The 21,762-nt window shown below is 48.7% G+C and overlaps 1 protein-coding gene across 6 annotated transcripts in view; it reads left to right on the plus strand.

The window, feature by feature from the left end:
• The window catches only part of Mical2 (microtubule associated monooxygenase, calponin and LIM domain containing 2), a 137,662-nt gene that overhangs the window by 75,872 nt on the left and 40,028 nt on the right, over window positions 1-21,762 (plus strand). For all 6 annotated transcript variants that reach the window (XM_013347680.2, XM_005351008.3, XM_005351007.3 and 3 more), the window contains exons 4-8: window positions 9,028-9,235; window positions 12,468-12,584; window positions 14,693-14,794; window positions 16,562-16,717; window positions 20,153-20,253. In XM_013347680.2, the coding sequence (XP_013203134.1) occupies window positions 9,028-9,235; window positions 12,468-12,584; window positions 14,693-14,794; window positions 16,562-16,717; window positions 20,153-20,253 (684 nt within the window). The remainder of the gene's footprint in view (window positions 1-9,027; window positions 9,236-12,467; window positions 12,585-14,692; window positions 14,795-16,561; window positions 16,718-20,152; window positions 20,254-21,762) is intronic.

Consider the following 21,762-nt stretch of genomic DNA (forward strand, 5'->3'; position numbering starts at 1 on the left):
ATGGATGGAGGAATAGATGAGTGAATAGATACATGGATGGAGGAATAGATATATAATAAAACAAGGAAATGAAAATCTAATTGAAGAATCTATGTGGTATTTTGATGTTACCTAAGATTCTTGAAAACTTTCTATTTGAAAACTTTCTATTTGAAAAATGTTTAAACTTTGCTAAAAGCATTATAAAACTATTAGACTAAAAAGTGGGAGCCTATAATAGGAAAACACAAAAAGCAGCTTCTGGGACTGGTGAGACGGATCAGTGGGTAAAGGTGTTTGATGCCAAGCTGGGCAGCCTGAGTGCAATCACTAGGACCCACAGGATGGAAAGAGGACTGATTCCCACAGGTCATTCTCTGACGTCCACATGGGTGCTGTGGCGCATGCACGCTCTCCACTGCTCACACAAATGCAACACCAAGTATAAGAAATCATTTTTTTACATGTATTTATAAACATTTAAAATACTGTAGAAAAGATGAGTGGACAAGTAGATGTCCTATAATAGATGCCCTTTTAAGTTAGAGAAATGATAGCTGGGGGGGGGGGAAGCAGGTGAGAAGGTCCCGTGAGCACGGAGGCCACCACCACAGAAGAGCAAGACAGAGGATGTAGTAGAAACTGAAATAGGAAGGAAACTGGAAGACAAGGTCACATGGGGTCTGAAGGCCACAGTGAGTTCTTCTGATTTTGAGTTCTGAGAGCCACAGGAACGGGTGAATGGTGGCAACCGGGGAGGAAAGGCCTCATATTCAGAAGGACTCTGGCTGCTGTATGGGGGAGAGGTTAGAAAGCGATGCTGGTGGGAGCGGGAAGACCAGGTATGACCCCTGATGCCAGGGCAGGTAGGGATGTGAAGGACTTGGACAAGGTAGCAGCCCAGAGGAGACAAAAACTGGTTAGACCTCAGTGTGTTTGAAAGGAGTCAACAGGTTTGCTGTGATGGGATGGAGGTGATAAAGGAACAGACAGAGGATCGGATCTAGCACTTTCTTCTCAACAGCTGGAAGAGGCCATAAGAATTTCCCAGGACAGTGATGGGGAAAGGAACCCAGGGCAGGCTGTGAATCTGTGAGATGCTTGTTAGAATGGCTGGATAGGATCAGCAGGCAGGTGGACCACTATTGCGTTCTGAATTCTAGGGGAGTTACCAGTGATGGTTTTACATATCATCAACAGGTGAGTGGATGGGGTAGCCTACCAAGAGCCAGCCCGAGGACCCACTTGGCTCATGGAGCACCAGGAAGATGAGGGGAGCAGCCTCCGAACACCTGTGGGGTGTGGTGGAAGGCTCTATTTAAACAGTTCATGGATGGCGTTCTTCCTCTCATGTCTTGTTCTAGAACCAATACTCTTAAAGCAGGGTTTTCATTCTGTTCTATCCAAACCACTACGGGGAAAAGGAGGAATGGAGACCCCACCTGATCCAAGACTTCCAGGTCTGGCTCCTTCTCCCATGGCTACTTGGTTTCACCTTCTCTGCCTCTCTGAACTCCCAACTCTAGCCTCATCCAGGCTCCCTACTGCTCTTCCTCATTCTTGCTATTTCTTCTTCCTCTTTAATTCTACTCCCGCCCCCACCCATCTCAGTTCTCAGGTGATCAGGACAGGATTGACGACGATCTTGCTCCTGGTAAACACTGTCTTTGACTTGGAAGAAGTAACGATAGCATAGTGACCTTGAGCCTGACCTCTAAGACCAGAGGTCACATTTTCACCCTTGTTCTAGAACCAGGATCCAGTCACTCACTCTTCCAAGTGACTGTGGGCAGCGAGGGCAGCACAGGCTGCTCCAGATCTTATTCTAGTCTTAATGCTACTGTTACCATTGCTCTTCTCAGCAGAGACACACACGAACACCACACTTGACTCTCTCTGTCAAAACTGGAGTCTGCAGTGTTTGTGAAGAGCCTTCTTTGCCAGCCCTTTCAAGGACTCCTTCCTGGCTGGTATCTTGATGGCCACATCTCCCATGAAGCTCCCTCCTTGTTGCTATGCACAATGAATGATGCTATAAAACCTTCCAGCCCCCACCATGAGCAACCTCCCTGCAGCCACAAGGCAGGTGCCTTGGCTTCAAACACTTCTCATCCTCAATTATGAACAGGGTGGTTTTGCTTACAGTCATCGGGAATAGCCATGAACTTCCTGCCTGGGTTCAGAAAAATCACTTTTTCTGTAAAGCCACCCCAGGAAATACAATGGCATGTCTCTGGCACCTAGTGCGGCCCAAGAGAGCCAGCGTGCTTGGAGGGAGGACTGTTGTTACTAGGACGACCTTCCAGGCCTTCAGCTCGCTGTGGAATTCTTGTGCTATCTCACTGAAAACTCTACGCTGTGGCACCTGTCAGTCTGATTTCTCGGGACCTGCACATGCTCAGGCTTTGTCTGGCCTGGGGACGTCTGTCCTGGGGGAGCAGAGCTGGGCACAGCCCTGTCCTCCTGTGCAGAAATTCTCTGTGAACCCAGCTTGACCTCTGGTTGCATTCGTGTGGCCTCAGTGCAGGGAGAGAGGGAAATGACCTATGTCCATTCTCGCCGCTAAGTTCCAGTTAGTCAGGCTTTTTACTCGCAGGCAAGCCATTGAGAGCGTAGGCCTGGGGTTAAATCCAGACTTGGTCGTTTACTGTTACATGGTCTTAAGAGGAAGTTCTTGCCTTTGTCTCTGCTTTGTTTTTTTGTTTTGTTTTGTTTTGTTTTGACCCTCTCAAACTTGAGGACTGTGTTCATGACTTCCAAACCTAGTGGCAGAATATTTACAACTGAAATTGTCCTTTGACCCCTACCTTTAGCCCCTGGACACATTCCTCATCCAAGGAGGCACTATGTGTGTGCATGCACACATGCACATGTGTGTATAGGTATCCCCATGTGCTTTCATAGGCCAGACAGTCATACTCGATCACTTTCTGCCTCATTCCTTTAGGTCTCTCCCTGAGCCTGGAGCTAGGCTTGCAGTCAGCAGACTCCAGTGACCCTCATGTCTCTGCTCCCAACAGTGCTGGGGTCACAGATGTGTGCAGAGCTACACCCAGCCCCCCCCTTTTTTAACACAGCTGCTAAGGATTTGAACTCAGATCCTCGTGTGGTGTATAGCAAGGGCTGAGCCATTTCTCAAGCCCTTACTTAACTTTTCTATGCCTCTGGAGACTGCCTCTAAGGCGGGTGTGACGCTGACATTTTCAAAGGGCAGTTACACAGCTGCGATACAAGAAGTGGTTAGGGTGATGGCCCGCAGGCAGAGAGTGCTGGCAGAACACATGTGAGGTGTTTTAGGCCTCGTATCAGCTGAGGGCCAGGGCAGGTCATCAGGTGTGAATAGCAGACCCCTGGGTGCTGGCCATTTCAGCGCTGCACAGCACCTCACCATAGTCTTGGCCCACATTGCACCCAAAGAGAAGCGAGGGCGGAAGCAGAGGCAGAAACAAAGACTGCAGACTGCTGAGCCCTGGACTAGCCCCAGGTCCACTCAGTGATCCGTACACCGTCTGTGCTGGGTTCCAGCATCCCCATTTACTTCTGGGTTAAGAGGAGATATAGTTGGAAGAAGTATTCAAGCAATGAGGATTGGGTTGAGGAACTGGCTCTGTGTATGCAAATGTGAGAACTAAATTCAGATCTCCAGAACCCACCTAAGTGCTGGCTAGATGTGGTAGCCCATCTGTAAAGCTGGGCTCAGATGCAGGGGTCTCCAGACCAGGAGCAAGCTGGCCAGCTAGACAAGCCTGAATCTGTGAGCTCTCTGCTACCTGAATAAGATGGGACATGATTGAGGAAGACTCCTGGTGTCAGCTTCAGGCACACACACACGTGTGCACATATATGTGCCTATACCCATACATGTGGACACACACGCACGTGTGCGCACATATGTGCCTATACCTATACATGTGGACACACAGTGCACCCATGCACACCACACAAACACATGCAAAAAGAGAGAGAGATGACTCAGTGGGTAAGAGCATTGACTGCTCTGGCAGCGAATCTGGGTTCAGTTCCCAGCACCCACATGGTGGGCCACAGCTATCTGTAACTCCAGTTCCAAAAGATCCAAAACCTTCTGGCTTTCGCAGGCACTTGCAGGCAAAATACTCATATACATAAACATAAACAAAAACCTAAAAGAACCACGCTTTCAGGGTCCCTCAGAAGTGCAGCAAGAGTTTTATGTGAGTCTCCTCCCGACCCTTCCTTCCTAGTGTTCATGTCCTGCTGGGCACACTAGCTATTGTCCCCATCCCTGCTCCTTGATAAATAGTCTGGTTTTTCCATGCAGTGTTTGTCTTGTGTTGAGAATGTGCAGGCCTGAACTCTGCCAGGCTTATCTTTACAGTGGATTTCCTGCTGCTGGTGGATCTGCCCGCTCCCCAGTGAGCAACAGTCCACATCACCCAGTGCAAAGATAATACTGACGTTCATGATGTAGGTGGCCTTGGCAGACCCCCAGCTCCTTCTGTCTGGGTGGGAATCTGCAAGCATTAACCCTGGCTGGCGTGCACCCAACATCCCTCTCATGGTCAGAAAGCCAGGACTGAGTTGGCGGGGAGTGGGTGGGGAGTTCATTCATCCATCAGCTATGTGTTGGACCTCCTGTGTGTACCAGGCAGTGGATGAGCTCCAGGCACACAGATAACACAGAGGATGGGGCAGTTCTTGAGGCCCAGCCAAAGATAACATGAGGGTTTGTTCTGGGGCAACAATGAGGGATGAGCCAGCTGGAGCATAGGAGGAGTGTGCAATCTAATCTAGGAACTCGAGGGAAGGCTTTAGGCTGTGTGTGTGTGTGTGTGTGTGTGTGTGTGTGTGTGTGTGTGTGTGTGTGTGTGTGTGTGTGTGTGTGTGTAGGCAGGCCAGAGGACAGCCTTGAGAGTCACTCTTCAGGAGATATTGCCTTGTCTTTTGAGAAAGGGTCTCTCGTTGGCCTATGACTTACCATTTTAACTAGGCTGACTAGTGTCAGTGAACCCAAGATCTACCTGTCTCTACCTCTGTACCTCCCCACAGCTATGTGCCACCAAACATAGCGTTCTCTCTCTCTCTCCCTCTCCCTCTCTCTCTCTCCCTCTCTCTCTCTCCCTCTCTCTCTCTCCCTCTTTCTTTCCCTTTCCCTCTTTCTTTCCCTCTCCCTCTCTCACATGGGTCTGGGAACTGAAAATAAGTCCTTATGCTTGTGTAGTGAGCAATCACTGACTGAGGCTGAGTTTTAGCCAAAAGCTCTATGTACTGAACATGAGTCCTAAACGGCAATTGCTGGGTCTGTGGGAAGAGGAGGGTCCTTTGCCACTGTGTTCAGTCCATTGGGCTACACCTAACATCCAGAGCATCTCCTGACCATGGGCACCCCAGAAAGCTGGCGCTGCTCCTCTGCCCATACATGTAACTGCATAGCATTTGACCCCTTGCCAGGATACCAAGTCCCTGTTCTGATCAAACTAGCTCATTCCAAGGGAACTGTCCTGTCCCCATCACCCCAGCCAGCAGGCCTTTGTGCTAGCAGAGATTTTCTCCCTTGATGTAGCTAAGCCCATTGGCATTTGCTTTGATTAAAATTATGGTATGACTGGCATCTCTGAGATTCCAGGCCCAAAATATGTAATGCAGCCTAGAATGATAGGAAAGCCAAGCATTCGCTGACAGTAACCCATGTGCTGCCAAGACGACTGGACTTGGGTCCCGGCTAATGTTTGCACACTCTAGGTACAACAGTCCCTGGCTGGAGAAGAGGTTCCCTGCCTTGTCTGGGTACCAGAGATGGGTTAGGCATGTCTTCTGCTCTTCTTCACCTACATCCTCCAGCTGGCCCAGCGCTGGCCATGGAGTGACAGAGCTCACCAACAGGAAAAAGGCAGTAACTGCAGACATGCGATGGGGCCAGACTTCGCCCAAAGCTAACCTCACAAGCCTGGGGTTTGGAACAGGTTCTGAAATGACCGTCATTGTCTGGCTATGTGGAGCAAGAAGTTGCATGGAGGGTGAGATAACGTGCAGGATCTGGGCTAAGGAAGCCGGTTTTCTCCAGGCACCTCTGTCCAGAGAGGAAGCCAAGGCCCCACCCCCACGCACTCCCCAAAGTCTCTGGGGGTGAGTCAAATCTCAGCAGTGACTTCATTTCCTCTAATTGGGAGGCTACAGACTCTCTGGAAGCTTCCAGCCAGTAAACTACACTGATTGCAGTGTGGGAGCCTCTGATATACTTGATCGTACTTTCCCTCGGGGACCCTGGTGGCCTAGGGGAGTGACAGCCAGGGGTTGGAGTATTTGCTCAGGAAGAGGGATGTGTTTTTAAGATAACATTTAATCCCAAGTAGAGGAAAGTTTCCAGATGTCTCTGCAATGTCCATCAGTGAGTGAGAAATGGGTGAAGGTCCCGCTTGTTGACTTGCTGAACAGCTCCAGCTATTCACATATACCCCACACCCCCATACTCCACCCACCCACCCTGCACACACCCTCAACTGTGACCTCCTTCCACTGCTGGGCTACTTCCATGCTTTCAGGTCTTATGCAGCACTATAGAAAATTAGATGTAACTATCTACATCACCATGTTTCCCCCTCTCCCCTCTTCTGTCCTAAGACTGTGTCCTCTCTGAAGAAGGACTTGGTCTTCTTCAACATGCAATGACTTGGTATATGGACCTTGTATAAAGTCCTGTTTGTCTCTTCTTTACCCCCAGTGACCTTCAGCATCCGGGCATAGACCACTCCCTCTGTTTTCCCCCTTCCTCCCCTCTTCCTGAGTGGGCTCCATCAGCTGAGATGGTCAGTTTTCTTTTTCTTTCCATCAGCCCAGAAGCAGGACTGCACCGTAGTCATGGGAGCAAGACCACCTGGGTTTAGATCCTGGCTCCGCGGCTTTCAATCTGACACCGTGGACCAGTTGGTTACCTTGCAGCTTTGTGCCCTGCTTTCCCCATGTGGGAAGTGGTCAGAATGAAAGCTCTCTTCTATGAGCAGTAACAGTTCCTGAGCTTGAGAAGCCAAGCACACGATTGTGAGTGAGTGCTCCACAGATGTGAGCTACAGTGATGCTGATGATAACACAGGAAGCCCCTCCTCTAAAGTCCCCTGCATTCTACCAGGCTTTTCCCTGTCTGAGCATGAAATAGCATGAACCATACGACATTCTGGCTCCTTATTTCAAAGTCCAAGTTTATGCCATGGTCTGAGTGTCTCTAGAAACAGACACTGGTTTTCAGTAATAAGACCCCAACTTCAGGGCTGGAGAGATGAGGAGTACTGGCTGCTCTTTTGGAGGATCCAGTTTCAATTTCCATCGTCAGTCAATTTCCTTGCAAACCACCTGTAACTCCAGTTACAAGCTCTTGGTCCCCTCAATACTATAGCAAGCTTGTAGCTCTTAGGTGGGGTATAGCTAGTAGCTTAGGGGGTCCAGTGGATGGGTTTGGGCTTTAGGGGATCCTAGCCACAGGAAACTCCCTGCTGGCTAGCTAGAAAAGCCAAGGGAGTTGGGGAAGGGGCCCAGGGTTTTGTTCCACTGGGGAGGATCTAAGAGTGGGGGATCCTGCCATGTGTCTCTTCCTTCACCTCTTAAGTCCCCTCGGTATTGGAGCAAGCTGTGTTTCAGAGTTCCACCGAGGTTGCAGGAGGATAGGCCCACATATATCTTGCTTATCCATCAATTCATAGGCCCATGAGTTGTTTGAGGTTTGGGGCTAATGTCAATAATCCTTCCCTTGGTGTTCATGGAGATGGTTTTGATTCTCTTGAGAATATGAACTGGGCTGGCTGGCTAATATGGTACCCCTGTGTTTAGCTGATAAAGAAATTGAAATACCAGACTGCTTGAAATCATTTGCACTAATAAGGTGTGAGATTTGACTGTTTCCAGCTCTTGGTTCATGTGCCCCCATCAAATTACCAGTGGCAGGGAGTGACCATTCACCGTGGCTTATTTTTTGCATTTCCCTAATGCTGATAGTTTTGGGATCTGTTTATATCTTTACTGGAAAAAAATGCTATCTAAATTCTTTCTCTGGGGTTCATTTGGATGTTTTATTTTTCATTTCAAGCTGTCAAATTTTATGCGTGTTAGATACAAGTGCGCTAGCAGAACTTCTCAGTTATGTGTCTTGCAAGTATTTCGCCCATCAGTGGGACTGTCTTTCCCTTTTGTCTTTTCCTTTGCCGGGTTGGGGAAGGGGGGAGGGGGAGACAGGCTAGCCTGGGCTCACAGGCAGATGCCACCATGACTTTCTACTTTTTACTTCCTTGGCAATACAATCTTTTGAAACATCAGTTTTATCTTAAGATTTATTTTTATTTGTATGTGATGGGGGCGGGGTACATCTGTGTGCTGGTGCATGATGGGCCAGAAGAGGGTGTCAGATCCTCTGAGCTGGAATTACAGGTGGTGTGAGTCACCCAGCATGGGTGCTGGGAATGGAACTCATGGCTTCTAGAAGAACAGAGAATGCTCTTAGCCACTGATCCATCTCTCCAGCCCCAGCACCAAAGTTTTTAATCTTGACGAAGTCCAGATTGTCAATAGATTCTCTTGTTATTTGGCTCTTGGCCCTAAGGAACTACTGGCTACCTTCAGTCACAATAATGATGCTCCACACACTTCCATGACTCAGAAGTACTTCCTTCTTTTAATGTGTACTTAGTGTTGCTGGGTTATGTAACCCAGGGCCTCGCATGTACCAGGCTGGCACTCCACAGCTGAGCCACTTCCCCAGCCCAGTACACTTCCCAAACGTGGTCCTGTAGACACAGCCCTCTGCGGAAAAGCAACACTTCACAGACCCAGCTCACAGGAAAGGAAGCTGAGAGCTGGGGGTAACAGGCCCTGGGTCAGATCTGGTCCAACCTCACTCAGAACCTCCTATCCTCCCAGGGCTTGAACAGTGTCTAGTCTGTGATGGACCCACAGGGAAGGCCCACCAGGTGGGTGACTAACGGACCCTAGCAGATGCCCAGCATGCTGTGGCCGGTGAGGTGGCACCCGGTGACAGACCACCTGGACACTCAAGATTGCTAAGTGTCCCCTTTCTCCCCACAGTGTCTCATTGTCGGAGGAGGACCGTGTGGCTTGCGCACTGCCATTGAACTTGCCTACCTGGGAGCCAAAGTGGTTGTAGTGGAGAAGAGAGACACCTTTTCCCGGAACAATGTCCTGCACCTCTGGCCCTTCACCATCCACGACCTGCGGGGCCTAGGAGCCAAGAAGTTCTATGGGAAATTCTGTGCCGGCTCCATCGACCACATCAGTGAGTAGGGCTGGGGTGGGGTACTTCATGAAGGTCCGGGTCTCACTGTGGGTGGACCCTTCTTGGGGTGGGGTACTTCAGTGAGTCCAGGCCTCACAACAAGGAGCCCCCCGCTGGCCCTTTGAGGACCATGCATCCAGATGAAAGACTATGCTTAGTTTTGTTTTGCCTGTGAAGGGATGCTTCACAGGAGTCAGTTTGAAGAGAGGTTTGATTTGGGCTCACGGTGTGAAGGGACACAGACCTCTCGTGGCAAAGAAGTGAAAAAGGCAAGCAGTTTCATGGCTGCTAGCTCACATCTGGGCAGATGTGGAAGTGAAGAGAGGCCCAGCAGAGGGACTGGGCTAAAAACTTCAAATCCCCTTCCTCCCTCAGAGGCTCACTTCTTCCTGCTAGGCCACATCTCCTGAAGATTCTGCAGTCCCCTAAAACAGTCCCACTGGATGTAGGTCAAATGTCAAAATACCTGAGCCAGGGGTGACATTTCACATTCAGACCATGACAGTGTGCTTTGTGGATTATTCTGGGCTCCGTGCTGTGTCCCATTGGTCACAGACTGTGGCACACACTGCCTGCCAAAATACCCGTCTCCGGGGCCTAAGTGCTTGACACATAATAGATGAACAACAAACATCTGTCGGGTGGATGAATGAAATACAAAGCCCAAGGGTAAGTTAAGCAGTGGAGTCTGTACACTCCGGGAGTGCGCTGAGATTCTGTCAGTAATAAAATGTGCTCTAATAGAGTGAGTCATGTTCCCAAGAGGTATTTGAGAGAGAGAACTCACAAAGCCGCTAACAGGGCCAGATGGTTGAGACCTTGTGCAGAAGCCTTTGGACACTGTGTTGCAGAGTGTCCTGGGGAGGAGGGCAGGTGGCAGATGAGAGGAGTGACGTCATTGAACATGTAATCTCTAACGGAGGAACGCTAACCAGCGCTTCTTAGAGCTTTGACGACAGGGAAGGCCGCCTGTGTGACTCCGTGGGGGGCTGGGAAGGGAAGCTGAGGATGTAGACCAGATGCCAGGAGTCTGAACGCCTGTGCCGAGCACAGCTTCTGTTCTGCTGTTGGTCACCTGTGGAATCTTGAGATAAGACCTACGCAGACCTGCTTTGGGGAGGCAGTACCCCACCTCCTAGGAGCTTTGCAGGGAAGAGGTCTCTGGGCATCTTCAGATGACAGTGGAATGTGGAAATCAGGCAGGTCATATGAGAGTCAGGTGAATTCAATACAAAGATGTCTCTTTCATTCCTTACTTGGCTGAAATTCCTTTCCTCAGGTCTCAATTTTATCTCTTATAAAACAGGACTAATGTTGTCTCCTTGAATTGCTAAGCTTACACAGCACCCCATCTGCTGTGTGCTGAACATTAAAGCACTTTGGGTCTGGTGGCATAGGAGGGTGCCGTGTGTGGTCCTCAAACCTGAGAACCTTGTACTTCTCCCTGGGGATGGGTGAGAGCGGAGCCCAAAGACCCATGTCCATATGCGACCAATGCTGATGGGAAAAGTGATGGAGTGTGGGTGGGACTGGAGAGAATTATCAGCTACTAAGGGTGTAATTTATTCAGACGCAGAAGAATTTACCAGCAGCAACCCCAGAGTTTATTCCCACTTTGGGATGAGAAAATTCCAGAAGTCCAACGGAAAGAAATGTGCATTTGCCCAGAAAGCCACAGCGTGAGCTGGCGGGATGCATTGACCCACCCAGAGAAGGAGGCCTGTTGCTTAGAATGTGGAGTGAAGGCTTCAAGCAGTGTGGAAAGGATATGGCCTTGTCCAGGGCAGCTCTGGGAGAATGAAGATGGGGACTTAGACAGCACCTCCTGGGTCCCAGATGCCAGGAACCTTGACACTGTGAGGTGTGGCCAAGCCAACCCTGGAAGGACTGTCTCCTTAGCAGGTTGTAGCCAGCTGGCTGGCTTCTGTTCAGACTGCAGGCCATCTCCAGCCACAGCTGCATCTTCATGTTCAGCTTTGCTCAGCTTCTCTTTACGTCCTGTGTTAGAACTCTTACTTCCCAGCACTGTTCTGCCGGCCCTAGGTTCTTAGCGGTGGTCTGTGTCCTGTGCCTGACAGAGAGAGGTGTTGACCAGCCCTTCACACGCTCATCTTCCCTTCTTAGCATCCCCAGGACAGAGGCAGAGCAAGCCACGCCTTCCAACTCTGTTCCCTCTGGCATATTTCTCCCCCTTCTCCCTCTCCTCATCACCAGTCTTCCTGCGCCTCACCCTGGACCCCACCTTCTCTGGGGACCTCATTATTGTTCCTTGGCTCAAAGGATTTGCTCTAAAAGAGGAAGTGTGAACTGTCTATCCCCTCATACTCCCCCCTGCTTGTCCACCTCCTTCTGCCACCACACTAAAGGGATTTTTACCCAGCCGCTTCCTGGCTCCCAGGTGCCCTAGCCTCATGTGGACTTCATTGTCCTCAGTCTGTCCAGGGATTCTGATGCTCCCGATTGTTCCTCTCTTGCAGCCCCAGCCCAGGCCCCATCGTTCTGTCCTCATTACAGAGCATGTGCCCCGTTGCTGTGACTAAGATGGCACCTGGCATGTTGTGGGTGCTCCATGAATATGAAATAAACTGCACCCACTCGATGCAGAGAAGCCAACAGCAAGTTTACAGTTTCTCCCTTACAGGAAAATAGTTGGAGGGATGCCCATTTGTGCCGAGCACTGGGGAACGAACAAGGTTGCACTCACTGAAGGCATTTGAAATGGCAAGAGTAGAGAGCATTGAGCCCAGCTGGCGGGAGAATTCCCTGCCTTGTCCATTACCGTTGGAGAGAAGGAGCTTTAGGCATAGACCTCATCCAAAGAGCCATCTGATCTCTGACTTTCCTGTGGCTCCCGACTTTCACCGTCTCCTCCGAGAGACTTTATGTCATCAAAGCCAGAGCCCAGCTCAGAAAAGGTGTAGGAAAGACAGATCTTCCTAGTTAGGACAGCCTGGTCCAGCTAGAGCAGAACCTTTGGGTCAGACTGAACAGGATCCCATCTGCTTTTTGTTTCTTTATGGCCCTGAACAGTCACCTGGCTTTAGCAAGTCTCAGTATCTCCCCTATTAAATGAGAATAAGAAGGATTTGTGAAAAGCCCTGCAGTGCCTAGTACAGACTCAGCAGGTGCCGTGCTGAGTTCAGAGGCCACCAACCACACCTGCACAGCACTTACACACAGGTGGTACCCAGGCATCGCTCCGAACAGTCATCTCTCCCTTTCTTCCCGTCAGGTATCCGTCAACTACAGCTTATCCTGTTCAAGGTGGCCCTGATGCTGGGAGTGGAAATCCATGTGAACGTGGAATTCGTGAGGGTTCTAGAGCCTCCTGAAGACCAAGAAAATCAAAGTACAGTATAATTTTCCTTCTCTGCCTTGAGGGCAGATATTCCAAGTGGGAAGCTGTGCTGGTAACTTTCAGAGGCTATCTCTGCAAGTTATTTTTGCTAGGAGCTGTTTGGCATACTTCCACTGACAAATACTTTACCTTTTTTGACCATTTCTGTGGCTTTGGGCTTATTCTTCAGCTCCCAGCAAGGGCAGATGTGATGGTGGAATTACTATTACGCCATGAGGCCTATAATTTGGTTACTCAGTCCCTAGGAAAATACAACTTCGACCAACAACATTCAGCTGGTGGTAGCCAACAAGACAGATCTGATAGCATAATAAAGTCACATAAGCTTCAGGACATGTGTGTCAGTTCACACGCAGATAGGAAAATGTGCCTGCTGTACCCTTGGAATATTTTAAAATATAGTAAAGAAACTGAGACTTCTAGAGTGGTTGTCAAACAAAGGTTCTAGATATCTCTTGGAATACGTATGTCTTAGGGATTTTGTTGCTGAGAACAGACACCATGGGCACGGCAGCTCTTATAAAAGAAAATGTTTCATTGGGACTGGTTTACATTCAGAGGTTCAGTCCATCATCATGGTGGGAAGCATGGCAGCGTGCAGACAGACAGTGCTGGGGAGGCAGCTGAGAGTTCTACCTCTGGATCAGCAGGCAGCAGGAAGAGAGAGCCACTGGGCCTGGCTTGAGCTTCCAAAACCTCAAAGCCCACTCCAGTGATACACTTCCTCCAATAAGGTCACACTAATCCCTATGGGCCTATAGGGTCCATTGTTCATACAAACTACCACAATGTATATGTATCCCTGAGATAGTCTTATGTAGCCCAAACTGGCCTCAAACTTACTATGTTGCCAAGGATGACCCTTGAACTTTTTTCTGAATGCTGGGATTACAGGTATTACAGGTATGCCATCATGAGCATCGGTATGTTTGATTTTATTGAGTTTTAACTTAGATCATAAAATACCTCCATCTAGGTGGGTTCTTGGTAGTATTCTTTTTTTGGGGTGGGGGAGATTCAAAACAGGGTTTTAATGTATCTTTGGAATCTGTCCTGGAAATATTCTGATATTTTAGCTGAACATGGTGGTGGTGCATACCTGTAATCCCAGCACTGAGGCAAGATGGTTGTAGGTTCAAGGCCAGCCTGGGCTATATTCTGAGAACCTACCTTAAAAAAAAAAAACTAGAAGAAAGGGAAATCAAATTCTGATCTCTTTCACACACCGTTGTCATGGAGTTTGTCCAAGGCTCCATATCTTGCTGTCACAATTGCTTCCTATCTTGGTAATGCTGAGTTTTGAAGCAGTGTGTATAGGAGACTTTGCTATTTCCCAGGGAGGGCACACCCCTGACTTCTCCTGGCCTCAGCTCAGAATATTTTTGACAACTTGGGGAGGATTTCCTTGCTTTTTTAACAAGACACAGTCATTCTCAAATGACTCAGAGACTGTGTGCTCCTGTTAGAACATCTCTGCTGGATAGTCGACCCTCATTCCAAGGACCCAGCCAGGCTTGCCCTGAGAATGTGCTTCTACAGCAGCAAACCATTGGAGTCAGAAGCAGAAGTGTAAAGTGGCTCCCTGGCATCTCCCACATCCCCTGGGATCTGCTTGACAGTGAGGAGCCATTGAATACGGGACAAATATGGGGGAATCTGTGAAATATAGACAGGGGCAAGGGAGACTGGTTTGGGGTCTGCTAAAGGTTAGCATCCTTGTGAAGTTCAGTCAGCAGTTCCTCTTCGCCTTGTGCGGGATAACCAGAGAGAAGCTGGATATGGAGTGACCAGGTATGTCCCATCTGCAGCCTGGGAACCGCATGCTACCGGATAGCTATGCGTGTGGCCAAATATGAAATAGTGAACTTATTAAAATATTACGAGAGGTCTTTGCCATAAAAAGCCCCAGTTGCACAGGTTCTCAACCATGAGCTTTGTAGACGACAGCGCTGTGTCACAGTGTCAAAAGCTGGATATGCCTGATGCCTTCCTTGGGGAGGCTTCACTGGGTCCTTACCCACTTCTCATGGCCAGCAGGGAGGGGTGGCATCTCTCAGCCTGCCTCTGCCGCTCATCTAATAGTCTCTCTGCTCTGGTAGAAGTCGGCTGGCGGGCAGAATTCCTCCCTGCAGACCACGCCCTGTCTGACTTTGAGTTTGACGTCATCGTTGGTGCCGACGGCAATAGGAACACACTGGAAGGTGAGGACTCTTCTTTTGGGGCTGAGAGATAATGAGGGGAACCGAAGAAGGATGATCAAGATGACAGATGCTTCAGCTAAGGGTAGAGGCAGACAGACTGTCCTGTCCTGCCTGAGTCTGAGCGTGTGAGGATGGCCATTCCATTTTCCCTCCCTGGACCTAAGCATCCCCAAATGAGAATCTGGGTAGCAGAACCCTCTCAGAGGGTGGGGGCAAGATGTGGGGGTGCTTTTCTGTAAAAATGCTTCTTATACTGTGGGAAATGTCAACATAAACGGGCTGAGCACCTGCTGCTGTGTTAGCCAAGGTGCATTCTCTCGCTCTGTCTAAGGCAAACATCTCAAGATGCCAATGGCATCCGTTCATGTTCAAGTACTCTACCAATCAACAGAAGGGCCTCTTTCTCCATAGCTCTTGAGAATACCCACTGCCAGGCAGCCAAACTCTCAGGCTCTAAAGCCACACTTCTCTGAGTCCAGCAACAGGCTTCGTGTATTCATTTATACAGAAACGGTTGTCTGAGACCATGGGTGGAAGACAGCATGGCGTTGGTGGCATCTCTTAGAGTAGGGACAGTTGTTATTTCTGAGTCTGCCCCTGTCAAAGGTCATAAGATGAAGATGCATGACTGGGCAAACTCATTCTCTGAGGACAGGATACACATACTGAAATAGGTCTGATCTCAGAGAAGTCTGCATATCTGGTCCTTCAGCTCAGGCCTCTCCTGTCTGTCCTGCCCCACAGTCTGCCCTGCCCTCACTCCCGTGCCCATCTTCTCACAGAAATGTCTGACAAGACACATTGAAGCTGCCAGTGTGAATACGTATATGATTTGTGGGATTGTTCTGGTTGTTTGGGAAAACTACATGTCAGAATAGTTGAGAGCCTACGGTCTATGCCCACATCAATCACTAAGCAAGAAAATGCCACCAAGGACATACCCTCAGCCAGTCTGCTAGGGGCTATTCATCAGTTGAGATTCCTTCTTCCTAGGTATGTCTAGGCTTATGTCAAGACATAAACCAGCCAGCATACATTGAAACACCAGTCACTGGGAACTAGTGTGCTGGTTTCTTTTGCTAGACCTTGGTGTTGCTTTCAGAAGCACAACCCCATCTCTGCCTTCATCTTTACGGAGCATCTTCCTCAGTGTGTTTATGGGTCCAACTTTCCCTATGAATAAAGACATCAGCTGTATTACAGTAGATGGCCTATTATACTCCAGTTGACTTTATATTAACTAAGCCCAACATACAGAGACACCAAGGGTTAGGATTTCACCAACATATGTGGTAGGAAGATGACAATGCAAAATGACCCATAACAACAAATTTATAAAGAAAATGTTTTAGCATCCCTCTCCTATGGGAGTTTAGTCTGTCTAATCCTATTTTTCAAAAGGTTTTCTTTTCCATTTAAAATGCTAACAAAACCATTTGACTCGTGCAAGCCCTCAGTGCCAAAGCACCTTAAGAGTCTTCAGTGATATACTCAGAACATCTCCAGAGGGTTGAGGTCTGTGGTAGCCTGCTGCACAGATCATTTTGGCCACTGGCCTGTGGATATGTAAGCGCTGCATATGGTCCAATGATATAGAAAAGAACAGAGTTCAAAATGCCTCTTGCTGGAACAAGCCTGGTGCCTCTGCCTGCTCCAGAACCACTGTCCCCATTGTCTTTGGGGTACAGAGAAGAGTGTTCTCAGCAGTATTGTCTGAGTTCCCACCCCATCTAGAGGACTGACACATCTATCCTGTCCCTTACACAGGGTTCAGGAGGAAGGAGTTCCGGGGAAAGCTAGCCATCGCCATCACTGCCAACTTCATAAATAGGAACAGCACGGCCGAGGCCAAGGTGGAGGAGATCAGTGGCGTGGCCTTCATCTTCAACCAGAAGTTCTTTCAGGACCTTAAAGAAGAAACAGGTGAAACCTCCCCTCTCTAAACCAGACGCTATTCACAGTATGTTTGTATGTGAGTATGCATATGTGAACAAATGTATGGTGGTCAGATGACAATCTCTAGTGTCCTTCAGATGCTGTCCTCTGTGTGTGTGTGTGTGTGTGTGTGTGTGTGTGTGTGTGTGTGTGTACAGATGTATGGTGGTCAGATGACAGTCTCTAGTGTCCTTCTTCAGATGCTGTCGTGTGTGTGTGTGTGTGTGTGTGTGTGTGTGTGTGTGTGTGTGTGTGTAGAGAAAAGGTCCCACTGGCCTAATGCTTGACAAGTAGGCTAGGTTGCATGGCCAGTGAACCCCAGGAGGGTTCTCAGGAGGTCTGCCTCTGTGCAACACTGGGGTTATAACACCATGCCTGCCCTCCCCCAACTCATGGATTCTGGCCAAATTCCATTCTGCAGTATTTGCCCAACACACGTTTTTCTGACTAAGTCGTCTCCCTAGTCCTTCTTCACCCAAGATCCCCAAGCTGTCCACGGGGCCCTCTGGCTTACAGGAGTTGCTGGGACTGGAGTCTGGGAGCAAAGATTTTTCTCAGTACACTAAATGTCTGGAGGCCCTTCAAGGAAAAGAGGGAATCTTGAGAGAATGTTCTGGATGTTGTATATGGAAATAGATTGTAGACTTTGCTAATATATGGTGGACATTTACTGAATGTCTGTTGTATACTGGCGCTTAGCATTGTAGAGTACAATGTCAATGTTAGCCCCACCCCTCCTGAAGGGTCTCCCTATCCAAAGAAGGTACCCATGTAAAGCACTGTGACACAGGGTAGTTGGGAAGTCTGTGCCTAAGCTCTGCATGAAATGCTGAGACATGCTGAGGAGGGAAGCTATGATCTGAGGGAGAGCCTGAAGACTCCCCAGGGCTTTGTGCAGCACATCAGCTGCCCCTCCCTATGAGACAGGACAAGGACCCTACACACAACTCACCCCACCCCCAGCATGCTCTGGCAGCAATTGTCACCTAACCATGGGACAGAAGATATTGATTCAATAGCTGGGTATACAGTCTGGGGCAGATAAGCAGCCCAAGACTTATATTCTATATGGCCAGAACGACAGATGCTCATGAGGGTAGCGGAGAAACAGAGAAATTGGCTTTCTTTATAACCTGACCAAAACTGCACATTGTCCTTTGAAAGGCAGCACAGTGATAATGTTAAATTAAGGCCTCTATACTCACAAGGCATGGTGGCCCGTGCCTGTAATCCCAGCACTTGGAAGATGGAAGCAGGAAAATCAGATGTTCAAAGCTAGCACCAGCTACACAGTAATTTTGAGGCCAGCCTCAACTACAGAAGACCCTATCTATAAAAGGAGTGAAGGTGCCGGGCATGCTCTCTGGTGCCCAGTCTGCCCTGGTCTGTTGACACTTTCCTCACTGCTGCTTATACGCTTGTTTCCCGTGGCTCCTGTTCCAATCACTACACCCGTACCTTGTCTTCTTGTCTCGGCATGTTTTAAATAGTGTCCACATTTCTCACTTTCCCATTCAACATCACATCTTACATAGAATTCTGATGGTAGGTTTTGGGGACCATGGCTTCTCTTGGCATCAAAGCCCGAGGACTCTGGGTGACCGTGTGGCTTTGGTATCGCCTCTGAGATGGGACTGATTTTCTATGTTCAAGGGGCCAAAGGGAGAAAAAAAATCAAAAAGGGATATGTTCCATGATATGTTGAGATGTCCTTTAGCAAGGACTGTGATCCCACAACTCATCATGGACATCCATTCACACTGTTGTCTGTGGCTGGTTCCACTGTATTTATAACGGAGACCCTGTGACCCACAAAGATACATGTGTTCACTTAAGACTCTGGCCTCTGACCCCCACCTTCTATGGGTTTCCTGTTAAGGTGCCACTTCCCTGGAATCATTTTCTCCAAAGTTCATTTTCTAGGAAGGGGCTGAGTTGCTGAGCCAGGCTCTGCCTCTTGCTGGTTACAACTCTATTTGCCACCTTATGTCCTTCGGAGCCTCCCCAATTTATTATTACAAGTTTTAATGTTTCCTTTCCAGGGTATTATATCCTTTGAATGACCTAATACTTAATTTTCCAGCCCTTCCTTCCCCCTTAGAAACAAAGAAAATAAATACCCAAACCACCAGATAGGGATTACGGCAGGACATGGCATGTGTTTCTCCAAAGCTTTCCCAAGCTTCCTTTAAACTTGGCCGTTGTCACACCGTAAGTCATCGTCTCACGCCAGTGACAGCAATAAATTTCCTTTGATTCTCTTGGGGGCCTTCTGTGTGCGTGGCTGTTTCCTATTTTACTGTAATAATAAGGGTGTTGCTATGGTTACCCAGCACACCTTGTGTGGATGCTTTAAGGTCACTGTGTGCCTTTTACTTCCTGTCACATAAACCAGCCAGAGGTCCTCATGTTCTAGTGGCCACCAGAGCCACCCAGGGAACTTAACACTTACGGTTTTGTCCCTACCTGCAGTTTCTAATTCAGCAGTCCTGATGATTTGACTTGTGTTAAGTTCTCAGGTGATTCGGTGCCTCCGACTGAGCCTCCCCGCATCCCTTTGAGAACCAGAGAAAAGCGATCATCTCATAGCATGATCTTCAGTGCAGAATCCTAATGTGTGAAAGGGTTGCTGTCTGTGGAGAGGACAAAAGATGAGGTCTAGGGCTGGGGAGATGGCTCCGCTGAGGATCTGAACTCAATTCCCAGGACCCACATAAAAATGTTGGCGTGGTGGTGTATGTTAATAATCCCAGTTCTAGGACTTGGAGACAGGAGCGTCCCTGAGGCTCATGGCTGGCCTGTCTAGTCTAGTTGCTGAGCACATAAAAATGTTGGCGTGGTAGTGTATGTTAATAATCCCAGTTCTAGGACTTGGAGACAGGAGCGTCCCTGAGGCTCATGGCTGGCCTGTCTAGTCTAGTTGCTGAGCTTTGGGTCAATGATAGACCCTGTCTCAAGTAGGTAGGTATGTGAAAAATGATATCTGAGGTTGTCTTCTGGCCTACACACAGGAACATGCCCACACCCACATACCACAATGCAATCTAAGCCTCTAACCTCTGACCTGGGTTTTCTCATGCAAGCTAGGCCATGATAGAAGATGCTCTGTGGACACACAGTGGATGGAGCCTGATCCATACAGTCAGGTTCAAAGTTTGCATCTGTGGTCCTGTCTAGCACTTCCTATAATACTTTCTGTCTAGCTTTAACTTAAGAATACTGGACGTCTGTGGTTGTTGTATGCTGTTTGGTTGTTTTACTTTTGAACATGCCTTTGTGCAATCATAAAAGCTAGTTGCTTCTGGTACACAGCCTGATATGTCTTTACTGTTTATCTTATATGCATCTTCTGCACATACATAAGGAGACCTGGATGAAGCAAGGCGCCATTGGTAAACTTGGTCTAAATGCTTCTCCTTGCAGGGATTGATCTCGAGAATATTGTCTACTACAAAGACTGTACACACTACTTTGTCATGACAGCCAAGAAGCAGAGCCTGCTGGACAAAGGAGTCATCATTAATGTATGTATCCATAGATAGCGATTTCTCAACTGTTTCCCCCAGGGCGCATGGGCTGGCAGAATCAGCAGATGTGAGAGGAGATACTATCCTGCTAGAACCCATGCGAGGGGGGAGGGGAAAGAGAAACTGCCAGGCCCTTTCTTGCCTTTGACAGATATGTTTCAAACATGTTGCAGTGAGAGACCTTTGTCCAGATTATGATCAGTTGAATCTTTTCCTTCCTCAAATGTCATTCTTCCTTTGGCCCCGCTTCTTCTCCAAGAGGTCACACTCACTTGGAGATGGGGACTCCTTGTCCTTGTGGAACGTAGAGATGACGTCACTTTGGAGTCTGACACTGTGTCCCTTTGCCACAGGGGAATACTTACTGTTTGTGCCTTCAGAGACAAGCAGAGACCTGGTTCTCCCATGAGCTAACTCAGGATGGTGGCCAAGATTTTGATTTTTTTTGAATCTCAGTCTTCTGTCTATAAAGTGGAATAACGCCTGTAAATCCTCTGAAGAGTTCTTGAGACATGACTGTATTTGAGCAGGGATGCATGAGGAATGTACACACATATATGTATATATGTGTGCACACACATCATGCTTAGCTCAGTGCCTGATAGACAGTGGTTTTCAGGGTTCTACACACACACACACACACACACACCCCGCAGCCTTGTTCGGACACTTGCTCTGTCCTATTGGCTGTTTGGTATCTCTCCATAGCTTTGCTTCTTGGTTTACTTATTTATTTTTGCTCTGGATGATGTCTTGCTGTGTCTTGCTGTGTAGTCCAGGCTGTCCTCAAACTCTCCATCCTCTTGCCTCAGTCTCTCAAGAGCTGAGATTGCAGGCGTGCACACCAGACCTAGTACGCATCATTGAGTATAAGAGCGAACACGGTGTGGCTGGAGAGATGACTTAGAGGTTAAGAGCTCTTGCTGCTCCTCCAGAGGCCCCGCGTTTGGTGACTCTCACCCACATCTGGAGGCTCCGGCCGACTCCAGTGCCCTCTTCTGACCTCTGCAGGCACTGCATGCATGTGGCATATTCTTACATAGACACACACATATGGATGGATAAAGATGAGAGAGAGGAGGTGGGAAGGATGAGGGCTTTGGTCAGACCTCACCCTTCTAGAGCTCCTGTGCTCACTGCTTCCAGATAAGGATCCCACAGCCCCAGGTCAGCTGCCTCCAGGTCCTGTCCTGGACTGGGACCACGTAGTGTTGCTTATCAGAGTACAGTGTGCATATCTTCTCACCAGCTTGTACTGGCATCTGGCCTGGAAGCATTAGTAACCCAGGCCTGCTCTGGGCCTCCTCCACCTTGGCTGGGCCTCTGCTGAGAGCATGAGTTGTGGGCAGAGTCTGTGGGTAGGACAGGAGAAGCTAGCCTCACACACACACACACACACACACACACACACACACACACACACACACCCCAACACACACACTAGCTGTTGTGAGCACTGGGCTTTCAGATCTGCCAGCTCACTGCTGGTTGGTCAGTATGGCAATA

Source organism: Microtus ochrogaster, chromosome 8 (assembly GCF_000317375.1).
Source record: "Microtus ochrogaster isolate Prairie Vole_2 chromosome 8, MicOch1.0, whole genome shotgun sequence".
Lineage (NCBI taxonomy): Eukaryota > Metazoa > Chordata > Mammalia > Rodentia > Cricetidae > Microtus > Microtus ochrogaster.